Raw genomic sequence first — 11,463 nt, forward strand, 5'->3', positions numbered from 1 at the left:
CCAGCTCCCGGCGTCACACCCTCTCCCAGCTGTTGCTCGCCGAGCATCGTGCTGCCAAGAAAACCCCGGCCATGGATGATGCTGCTGCCACTCCTTCCCCCCTCCCTTCGCCCTTAAAACCGGCGGGGAGCGGCGCTGTGCCTGCGCCTGGTCCTGCTGCACCGGGGGCTGCACGGGGATGAGAGCCCGCTGCCTCCCGCTGAGCCTTCGGCGCTGGGCTGAGCACCTCCTCTTCCTCACCGGCTGGCCCTGTCACCCCCATCTCATCCTCCCCCGGTGGGGAGCAGCGGGAGAGCGTGGCACCGCGTGAGGTATTCGGAAAAGTCACTGGAAGGCACAAGACGGGGATACTGGGAGGACTGGGGTGTGTTGCGCCAGGGGAGGTTCAGGCTGGATATTAGGAAAAATTTTTTCACTGAAAGGGTTCTCAGCCATTGGAATGGGCTGCCCAGGGAGGGGGTTGAGGCACCATCCCTGGAGGTGTTCAAAAGACGGGTTGATGTAGTGCTGGGAGGTCTGGTTTAGTGATGATGCTCCTTGTTTGTTGTGCAGGTGTCTATTTTTGTCAAAGTTGGGTTGACGGTTGGACAAGATGATCTTTAAGGTCCCTTCCAACCTAGAAGATTCTGTGATTCTGTGTTGCTGGGGGACAGGGCAGCGTGGGTCCCGCTGGCGGAGTGATGGGGCAGAGCCAGCCTGTCCAACCTGCCCCGTGCAACCCGGGGCCATGTTTCTCATGGGTTTTGTTGCTTTTGGGAGTAAACTGCATTTATGGCTATCGTGGGGACGCCGCCTCGCCTGGGTTGCACCCGCTGGGGACCTGCCAGAAATGTCACAAGTATGGTGTACTCAGCATCACCACTGGCACCCAGCACCCCATGGAGCTGCTGCCCCCATCCCGGGGGTTCCCAAACCCTTAGGAGTGGGGACACCAGCGTGTTGGTCACGAGCCACCCCGGGTTGGCACATCCCTGCCTGGTGCAGATGTTTGGCCTTTTTGAGTGTCTTCTCCTTTCTCCGGGTCGGAGACGTCGATCCGGGCACATCAGCAAGTTTCCTCCTGATTCAGCCGTGGGGGATGTTGCAACGCGGTGTTGTGCAAAGGCGGGCATCGGCCCGGGCTCCAATTCCTCTTTTTTTCAGCTCCTGTGGGAGCTGGGCCACGTGCGAGGTTGGTGGGGGTTACTGTCCCCACCTGCACGGGGCACGACGGTGGCCACAAGTTCCCTGAGGCATCGCTCCTGGGTTCACAGTTGGGTGGAGGTTTTCTGAGGTTCTGAGGAAACTGGGATTTCTCCCTCAGGCAGAGCTGAAGCCAAGAACCGGAAAAATGTGTCGGTTTTGGTGATGACGGGTGGGTGGGGGCTCTGCCATCCCCGTGATGCTCCTGGTGCAGGTGTGAGATGTGGGGTTTTAGTCCAGCCACCACATGTGTGTGTATTTTTAGTGTGCACCTCCCCATGGATGGGTTTTCCTGGGCTCTGGGCAGAGGTTTGTGGCTGTCTGGGCTCAGGTTTGTACAAGATCGATGGATCCACCATGTTTGCTGCAGGCAGAGGGCTGGGGACGGGCTGGTGCTTGGCTGCTGCCCCTCTGCTCGGGGTCCCAGTGCCCCAGGATGGGCTCATACATCACTGGGAACTCGCTGCTGGATCCAGACCCACCTTGGTGTGTGGGGCCCAGGACAAATCTCCCTACGGGAGAGCTGGGGAAGGACTCTTTGTGGGAAGTGCAGTGACAGGACAAGGGGTAACGGGACAATCTCCCTACAAGAGAGCTGGGGAGGCACTCTTTGTGGTAAGTGTAGTGACAGGACAAGGGATGACAGTTTTTAGTTGGGAGACGGGAGATTTAGATGAGATATTAGGAAGAAATTCTTTGCTGTGAGGGTGGTGAGACACTGGGACAGGTTGCCCAGAGAAGCTGTGGCTGCCCCATCCCTGGAGGGGTTCAAGGCCAGGTTGGAGGGGGCTTGGAGCAACCTGGGCTGGTGGGAGATGTCCTTGCCCAGGACAGGGGTTTGGAACTAGATGATCTTTAAGGTCCCTTCCAACTCTAACCATTCTATGATTCTATGAAGAGGCAGGACTTGGTGAACATGCTGAATGGGGGACACGCTCCCCTTCTGCCGTGCACTCCAGGGATGGCTTTGGGTTAGTCCTCTTCTGCGTGTGTGAGGTCAGGGGCATCCCGGGCAGCGGGACAGGGATGTGGGGCAACCTGGGGTGGAGATACTCCATCCCAAATCACAGGGACCCTTCAGCTGTGCTCACCCTTTGCCAAAACCAACAAGACCACAGTTTTTTTTCCACTGGTGAGGGATGCCCAGACCCTTCCCTGGTGATCCCGTGGGACTCCTGAGCCAACTGTGGTCAGCGCAGGAGCCGTGGTGGATGGGACCCAGCACCGAGGGCAGGCAGCTGCCTCATCCCCTTTCTGTGTCCAGCTGAATCGTGCGAGAAAGAGCCTCTACCCACAGTCCCGAGTCCCCACATCCTGCTGCCGAGCATCGCTTCCCCCTTCCCAGACGCTGCCCATCTCCGCACCGAGCCCGGCAGCTGGTTTATGCCACCGGCTGCTGGGGTGGTGTTTTTTCTTTGGGTTTGTTTTTTTTTTCCTTTCCTCCTCATCCTCCCATCGGCAATACGTGCCTGTCCTTCGCAGCATGAGAAGGCTCAACGAGACCCACGGCACCCTCCGAAGCCACTTAAGCTGGGGGTCGTTTGCATGCAAGCCCTAACGAGGTTATAGAAGGAGCAGAGACGGGCGATCCCACCTCCGTGCACCCAAAACACACGGAGATTTATTAAGTTCAGGTAAATACCTCTGGCTTTATATATATATATTTTTTTTTTTAATATATCATCCCACCTCCGTGCACCCAAAACGCGCGGAGATTTATTAAATTCAGGTAAATACCTCTGGTTTTATATATATATTTTTTTATTATGTGTATTTGGGAGGGCTGGTTTTGCTCGGGCGGGCTGAAAATCACTGCTTTGCTCAAGGGAATATTTGGGAGGGCTGGTTTTGCTCGGACGGGCTGAAAATCACTGCTTTGCTCAAGGGATTTGCAACTGGTTGAGGTTTTTTTTTTTGCTCCCCTGTTGTTATAAAGTTGGTTATAAAGTTGGCAGTGCGCGTTGGGACCCCGGAGGTCACCGTCCCCCACCCAACCCCCCTATTTTTTTTTCTAATTTTCCATAAAATCCCCAGCTTTTTGGGGAGATGGAACCCCTGCCGTGGCTTTGGGTGTGGGAAAGCTGCGGGGAGAGGAACTTGAGTGTGAATTTAAGGAGAGGAGGTGGACCGGGGGGGCTGTTCTTACAGGGTGGCACTGTCACCTCGGTGGGAACGGGGAGAACAGGGGGGCTTTTCTTCACCACCCTGATCAGCATGCAGCTGGGGAACGAGACACACAGCTGCGAGCTGGGGGCTGGAGGATGCTCCTGTGGATCTGGGGTGACTTTCTTACTTGAAATCGGGGGGGGGCTGATATTCTGCCAACCCTGACCTTCCCCCATCCCCAGCACGGTCACGTCCGTCCCCTCCGGCAGCAGAAGGGACAGAGCAGTTTCCTTTTTCTTGGTTTCCTTCCTCTTCCTACCCTCGAAATCCCCAGCAGTTGAGAGCAGCCCCGCAGGTGGCACGCGAGCTTTCGCCTCTAAATGGTGTCCCCAAGGCTTTGTCCCCAAAAAGCTGTGATAAAACTCGGGTTGTGATTAGGGACATCGTCTCTGGGCTGAGGCAGGTCCTAGAGTCCTAAATCCCTTGGGATCGCAGTGTTTCATGCCCTATTCCACCCACTCGGGCTGGTGTGATGCAGCAGGGAGGATGCTCAGAAAAAGGGAGTTTTATTGGTCTTTTTATTGCCTGCAAAGTGCCAGGAAAGACTAGGATTAATAGCAACCTCTATATATAAAAAGGAAAAAAAAAAAGAGAAGAGGAGATGAAAGTAGTCTTATTATCTCAGAAGCAGCTCGAGTCATTTTAAGCAGCAGAGAAACACAAACTGCCCTTTTTAAAGAAAATCTTTGCCTGTGGAGGTACAAACGCCCAAGATTTTCCCCTTTAATACAAGAACAGAAAGGACGGGGAGCAAAGGGCTGGGCCAGGCTCTTACTAATGGGGCGGCTCTTAACAACCCGGGCACTTTGTGCCAGGGAAGGACAGGTTCCCTTACCAGGCTCCTGCAGGAGTTTTGCCCGGGGAAGAGCCTTGCATTTTGAGGTTAAACGCCAATTTCTGGCCGATTTGGGGTGCGTTTTCCATTGGGGTGACCCCACGCTGTGGCCAGGGGCAGGTCGTGGAGACCCATCCCATCCCGACCCGTCCGGACCCGCACAGCCTGGCTGGCTCTGCCCAGATAAACACTGACTCATGCTGTTATTCTGTCCCACCCTGGGCACAGTTGGCTTTTTTAAAGGCTGCCTTTTCCAGCTAGTCCCTTTTTTTTTTTTTCCTGTTCACACGGGCGGGGGACGAAGCCTCAGCTGGTGTGTGGGGAGCAGCTGGGGGTGCCCAATGCTGCCAGCCACGGGGGTCCTGGCGGAGTGAGGACCGCTCCGTGGTGGAGAAGCAGGGATGTGTCCGAGTGCCGTGGATGCAGGTAGGGCTCAGGCTTCCCCGCCGTCCTGCAGCAGCCCTGGGGCAGAGCTCGGTGCCTCAGTTTCCCATGGGGGCTGGCTTTACCCCCTCCTCCTGCTTTGGGGGGTCCCCTGCCACCGGTGGCTTGGGGGAGCTGCCAACCTAAATCCTTGGTGTCAGGCTGTTGTGGATGCTGAGCATGTTGCTGCCTCTCCTGTGGCATCCAGCATCACTGTCACCTTCTCAGCTGGCTGGAGCTGGACAGAGGGTTTGGGGATGGGTGGCAGTGCTGGGACGGTGACCAGGGAGCAGCTTTTGGGCACACCAGGGCTCAAGGTTTTGCAGTGGCATGGTCTAAGCTCCCTTTTGATGGGCATGTGGCTGGTGGCCCGTTCACACCAAAGGCTGGGGCTCCATCCCCGGGCACCCTTGTGGGGATGAGGATGCTGCACAGCATCTCTCCCTGTGGCAGCTGTTGCCATGGCAATTGCTGGCTAAAATAAGGGTGAATTGGAGCTGGGTACCCAGAGCTGCTTTCCCTTTCTTTTTGTTTTCTTGCTCCCCCTGAGTGCTGGCAATCCCCTGCGTGGGACTGGGAGCTGCTGCTGTGGGACTGGGTGCTGGATGGGGACGTCCCTCCTGTGTGACCCTGGACTGGAAAAAAGTGGGTGCCCAAGGGATGGATGGGGTGGCTTCAGATGCCAGCTTGGGATGGGGTGAGCATCCATCTTCCCTAGGGTATGTTCTTGCTGTGCTCAGGGTCTGGCCCATGGAGTGGGACTCAAGCTCAACCAGAGCAACAAGCCCCCACAGGACTGGGACCAGCATCTGCCGTGGGGTGCAGTCCAGGGCTGCAGCTGGGCTCAGAGCGGGGACCACTGGCGTGAGGTCCACGGGGACATCGAGATGCTGCTTTGCCCCGTGCCCTTCCCAAAGCTCCTCAGATGAGCCACCATGTGTTTTCCCCCAAACATCTGCCTGCAATCCCCAGCTCTCCCGGGGCTGCGTGGGCAGCGGGGCTGCGCTCCCCCTGCACGTGCCGGAGGAAGCGGGTTTGGGGTGCGCTGGGACCTCGGAAACCGCTGCTGGGGAGGAGGGGAAATGTGTTAAATGAGAAAAAGGCAGAGCAGCTGCCTGGGGGCGGCAGCAGCTGTGCAGGCAGGGGTGCAGGCAGGGGTGCAGGCAACACATAGGGGCTGGCAGTGGCAAGCAGAGCCCACCCTGGTCACCCACCTCCTTCTCAAGGGGGTCTATCTGTCCCGTCCCTCAACACCCCTTGCGTCTTTGACACTTTGTAGGTGCTAAGTGGGGGTCGTGGGGGAGCAAGCTCTAACCCAAGGGCACCCCCAGTTTCCCCCAGTGCTGGGGGAGTGCTTGTGGGGACACCCCCCCACAGGCACAGGCTGGCCCCAGCCTGGTTCTGTAGCATCGTGTGGGTAAAAGCGTGATGGGTTTTGACAGTGCAGGCAGGATTTCGTGTGCTCAAAAGCTGGTCTGCTTATTTTATTTGATTTTATTCGATTTTTTATTTTATTTTATTTTCCCCCCTCCTCCAGCCTATATCAGTACCTCCAGTAAAAGCATTGCCCTCAGGCATTGGGGGGAGGCAGCAGGCAGTGCTGGCAGCCTGCCTGGCTCTGTAAATGCTCAGGCAGCACCCGTGCCCCAGCGGTACCCGCTGCCGGGGAGACTGAGCATCCCCTGCCCTCCCTGGGCACGGCCACATCCCCTCCATGCGGATCCTGCTGACATCCCTGTAACCCCAGTCACATCCGTCCGTCCCCCCCCTCCACCCGTCTGGCCTGGCCAACCCGCGGAAGAGCTTTCGCCCAGAAAAGCTGGATTTGAACATTTTCTGCTGTTCTCTCCGTTTCCTGTTGCCTTCCCAAGAACAACATCCCTGACCTCATCCTCCTCCTCCTCCTCCTCCTCCCCCCCGGTGCGCTCCGGGATGCTGCCGATGCATGAGCCGCCCGTCGGGAATCCCACCCCGGCGCCCACGGGCAGGGCTTCAGCCTTCCCTGGGTACCAAGACAAATACAGCTGTGGGATGACGGGGCCGGCGGCGGCTGCTCGGACTGAAAGGCTATTTTGGGTAGATCCTGTGCTCATTTTTGTTGAGGTAGGAGGACAGAGATGAATAGACCGAACAGAGAGCAAAGTGGTTTTGGCTCACACCGGGTATTTTTCAGCCCAGAGAGGAGCACTGAAACACACTTATGGTAGTGTGGTGCTTTTTTTTCTCCCCAAACTTTGTGGGGGTTTTGCAGTGAGAAATGCAGGGAGGTTTCCCACAGCCCACCCCTCAAACTCTTCATTTTTGGGAGGGTTTTGCGGTGGAATTTGCCAGATGGTTTTCCAGAGGGTCCAGGCTCCAGCTCCCTGTGCCCAGAGATGTCCCGGGAGGATCAGGGCAGCTTCAGCATCTGCCTGTCCCCTGCCTTGGGGTTTGTGATAGATCTGCACAAACCCTGGAAACAAACCCCTCATCTGCCAAACCCCCGTTGCTCTCTGGCCGTCCTCATCCCAAATGGACACCAGGGCCACCCAACCTGGCAAAGGTTTAGGTGTGGGTGGGTTCTTTTCTATCACCTGCCTCATCTGTCTGCCTTGAGAAGGGCAAGTGTTAAAAAATTAAAAGAAAGAAAGGGGGAGAGTGCAAAATAAAAAAACCAAACAGACAATTCAGATAAATAATCCAGTAAATACAGCTCTGAAATGTCAAGCTGAATGGCATCGCCCTCGCCGGGCTCAGCCATTAAAAAATAATAATAAAGAGATTTTTACATTAAAAATATATGGGTGGGCACAATTGGAAGAGGAGCCTGTAAAGCTGCAGGAATCCCTCCTGCCTGACCCAGGTAGGGGACCGACGGGTGCTGCAGTGAACACAAGGTCTGGCTGACCCCGTGGTGGTGACCTGTCCCTGGAGGTCCCTCCGTTACCCCATGGGTGACACCAGGGTGGAAATGGAAGGCAGGTGGCATTTTTGAGGGGTTTCACCCCAGTGGCAGAGTGAGTCCCAGGAGCTTTGGGGCTCTCTGGCCTGGGATGGGATGTAGACGGGGCTTTGGTCTCCCCGACCTTTCTGCAGCTTTGCCTTTGGAAAGGTGATGACAGGAAAAGCGCTGGTCCGTAAAGGCAGTGGCCAGGATGGCTCATTACCCAGGAACATTAACAGTCAGCGCTCTGAGAGCCAGTTCTGCTGATACTGTTACTTCCACCGGATCATCAACTTTAATTCATCCTTTCGACGATCAAGGTTTCGCCGGGGCAAGGCCTCCTTCCAGCTCAAACTAATTCACGAGCTTTACGCTAAAACCTTCTTTATTCTGGCTTTTTATCCTCTCCTGGAGCTCGGTGAAGGGGGAGGTGATGGGGCTGTGATTTAAACCCCCAGGCAGGGACTTTGCAGCAATGGGAGCAGCAGCAATGGCAGGAAGGAACAGGAGGAAAAGCCCAGGGAGAAACAATAGGTTACAGCACAAACACCACAGGGATTTCAAAGCAGGGCTGGTGGGCGGAGGGGTGATGCTCAGGGGGACCTTTGAGCTGAAACTCCTTGGAAACATGAGGGTCCAGCCTGGATGGGCAGGGCCACGTCCTTCCCACAAGGACAAGGTTGGGTGCAATGCCCCATGCTGGGGTTTGTACAGATCTTGCCCCTCTTGGTATGACTTCCTTGGGCATTGCTAATTGCCTTTGGTGGCTCTTAGCTTTAAACTCGCCGTGACTGTTCACAGGGGAGTGGTTGAACCCATTTAACGCAGGGCTCTAAATGGATGGTGGAGACCGGCTTCTGATTACGGCAAACGACGCTGTTAGTTATCACAATTAACATTTTAAAACGCACAGGGCACCGATTTAATCAGAGAAATAGCTGTATGAGAGTCCAGACACCTCACGCATATTTATGGCTTTAATTATTTATAGTAATGTTGCCGTGGACTTGATTGTAGGGTTCTTTGCATGGTACCTAGGGATGCTGCCTCGTGTCGGATGCTTGTATCGAGCGTATGGTAGCGGATTTCTTACTGGCTTGTCCCAAAAGCTGCTGGGATCATGATAGGACCCCAACTTTCCCAGCTCCGTGGTGGGGAGATCCCCAGGCCAGCACAGCCCCCCGAGGTGTGGGACAACACCAGCCTGTCGGGGAGGCTGCACAGGGTTAAATCACAGCGGCTGAGTCTCTGTTTCCTCCTTTCACCCCACATCCGAGGGTGAACAGCCTTTGTTTGATCTTGGCTTTAATATTACAGCTCGGTCCCTAGATCTGCGCAGAGGGAGCTGCCTTTGTGCCCCGGGACACTGAACCATCGCTGCCCCCACCCCGTCCTGCCGGGTGTCCGGTCACACCGAGAGCACGGCACGGCCTCGGAGAGGAGAGGTGAGAGGCTGTAACGCCAGTGTCACCAGGCCTGGCATCAGGGGGGCACCTGGTCCTCTGCGTGATGGATCTTCAGTCCAATTTGCTGGGTGCTTGGGGGGGGGGGGAAAGGAAGAGCCATAATATTTTGCAGATTGGAAGGTCTCAAAGCTGTTAATGAGCTGTTAATAAGCATCATCCTAGTTTTTCCCCTGGAAGTAGGCGGGTAATAGAGGTTTTTTGCAGGATGAGGCTACAGCCACATCCTGGTGGAGACAAGGGACTGAATCACGTCCTGTGGCTCAGGGAGCTGATGCCTCTTGGTTGGGGGCTGGAAACCCAGCGTGGAGCTGGTGACCTCTGGGTACAGTGACATCCCCCGTACCTGTGAGCTTCATGCCCTCTCTCCACGGCCCTTTTGGCCCATGCACATTGAGGGCCTGGTGTCCCTCCTGCAGGCTGTGCTGACTGTAATTAACACCATGTGTTTGCTCAGCAGAAACAGGCAGAGAAACATCATCAGCTGGAGAGCCCGGCACTGACCAGGTTGTAGTTTGTTTACAGATAATGGCACTTTCCAATTTGTCCAACTACTTGGATGATGTCGATAACTACAGTGACTACCCGGATTACGCCTATGAGGAGACCAGCAGCGTGTGGACAGACCCATCCCATGACCCAAAGGACATTGCGAGGATCCTCTCTGTTGTCATCTACAGTGTGTCCTGCGTGTTGGGCATCTTGGGGAATGGCCTCGTCATCGCAATCATAACTCTGAAGATGAAGAAGTCGGTCAATGCCATCTGGTTCCTCAACCTGGCTGTCGCTGACTTCCTCTTCAACATCTTCCTGCCCATAAACATTGCTTACACGGCCATGAGGTACAACTGGATTTTTGGGACAGTCATGTGCAAGTTGAACTCCTTCCTCCTCATCCTCAACATGTACACCAGTGTCTTTCTGCTCACCACCATCAGCTTTGATCGCTACGTGTCAGTGGTTTTTCCCGTCTGGTCTCAAAACCATCGGTCGACCAACCTGGCGTATTTAGTTTGCTTGATTATCTGGACCATTGGCATCATTATGAGCTGCCCATCTCTTGTCTTCCGAGACACGGCACAAACCCGCAACTCTGTGATATGTTTTAGCAACTTTTCCCTCTCCAGGAATAAATCTTACCAAGCCCTGGCACTCATGAGGCACCGAACAGTGAACGTCACCAGGTTTCTCGCTGGGTACATCCTTCCCATAACCATCATCACTTTTTGCTACATTGCAATCGTCCTCAACTTGCGTCGAAACCGTCTTGCCAAGTCCAAAAAGCCCTTCAAAATCATCGTCAGCATTATAGTCACCTTTTTCCTTTGCTGGAGTCCTTACCACCTTCTGAACCTGCTGGAAACAATACCCGACACGATTCCACGCTCTGTGTTTGAGATCAGCATCCCCATAACCACGGCACTCGCTGCCTCCAACAGCTGCATGAACCCTGTCCTCTACGTCTTCATGGGCCAGGACTTTAAGAAGTTTAAGGTCACCATCCTTTCCAGACTGGTGAATGCCCTCAGTGAGGAGACAGGCCACTCTAGCATTGTTCACAGGAGCTTCTCCAAGATGTCTTCAATGACTGAGAAGGAGACGACAGTCCTCTAAACTCAAGCTGGATGCCTGCAGGAGGGCCATAGTCCTGTGGTGTTGCCCATGCCTACCATTATGATGGTGGCCACCCTTGCAGTGGCCCCTGGTGGGGGAGGAGCATGGTCCAACCCTATCCTATAGTGTATTCTTTGACTGCTCTTGCTGCCTGGGGGCTGGCAGGCGTTGGAGACCACCGCTCTGTGCCCATGAGGAAGATACAACCACCCTTAATTTGTCCTTGCAATTGCAAAGATGGTTGCACGAAACTATTTAAGAAAACATTTCAGGGCATTCTTGTCTAATCTAGGCATTGCCTGGCCAAGGGCATTCCGGCTCTTTCCAGAGACATCATTATGGAGAGACTGGACAGAGGATGTGTCTGGGAAAGCATCTCCACTGCCAGGTTCCTGATGGGTGGCTGGATGGGGAGCCATCATGGACGATACCTGCTACGGCAAAACTGGTGACACTCTTTCTATGTCCTATGTATGCATATAGCTACTTATGTTAAAGTCCTAAAGTATATTGGTACTAGCACAATGCGTTTTTGACTGTGTTGTGAGCACTTCGTACCCAAAGAGGCCCTGGGAAATGTCTTCATAAGAGGGGTTTGAATAACCCAACCTTGATAAACAGGGAAATCTTGCGTGTCTTCTAAGTGATCCAGGGCCACCTGCCAGGGTGGGGATTGGGTTTGTGCACAGGGTCACCGATGTGGAACACCAGGAGAAAAAAAAAGAGGGAAAGATTCACTTGAAGCGTCTTTTGAACAAACCCCACTTTGGGCACGTTTCACATGGTACATAGTGCAGAGCAGTTTGATACTTGGGGCTGTGGGTACAGGAGGGTCCTTGCAAAGTACCCGGGTGGCA

General features: G+C 54.8%; 1 protein-coding gene across 6 annotated transcripts; it reads left to right on the top strand.

The window, feature by feature from the left end:
- On the top strand, positions 1–11,116 carry CMKLR1 (chemerin chemokine-like receptor 1). 6 transcript variants are annotated; one of them, XM_014960713.1, is made up of 4 exons: positions 2–311; positions 2,665–2,816; positions 8,847–8,974; positions 9,518–11,116. In XM_014960713.1, exon 4 carries the CDS (start codon positions 9,521–9,523, stop codon positions 10,604–10,606), a length of 1,086 nt encoding a protein of 361 aa, XP_014816199.1. In that variant the 5' UTR covers positions 2–311; positions 2,665–2,816; positions 8,847–8,974; positions 9,518–9,520; the 3' UTR covers positions 10,607–11,116. The 6 variants fall into 6 exon arrangements, with proteins under 6 accessions (XP_014816229.1, XP_014816199.1, XP_014816207.1 ...); XM_014960721.1 differs by lacking the exon at positions 2,665–2,816; XM_014960705.1 differs by lacking the exon at positions 2–311 and having other exon boundaries at positions 2,301–2,816.
- Positions 11,117–11,463: the final 347 nt, after the last annotated feature.

Source organism: Calidris pugnax, unplaced genomic scaffold (assembly GCF_001431845.1).
Source record: "Calidris pugnax isolate Ruff unplaced genomic scaffold, ASM143184v1 scaffold32, whole genome shotgun sequence".
Lineage (NCBI taxonomy): Eukaryota > Metazoa > Chordata > Aves > Charadriiformes > Scolopacidae > Calidris > Calidris pugnax.

Excerpts from the sequence above, each read along its gene's own strand:
- CMKLR1 (XM_014960743.1), top strand. The coding sequence starts at position 9,521 with ATGGCACTTTCCAATTTGTCCAACTACTTGGATGATGTCGATAACTAC.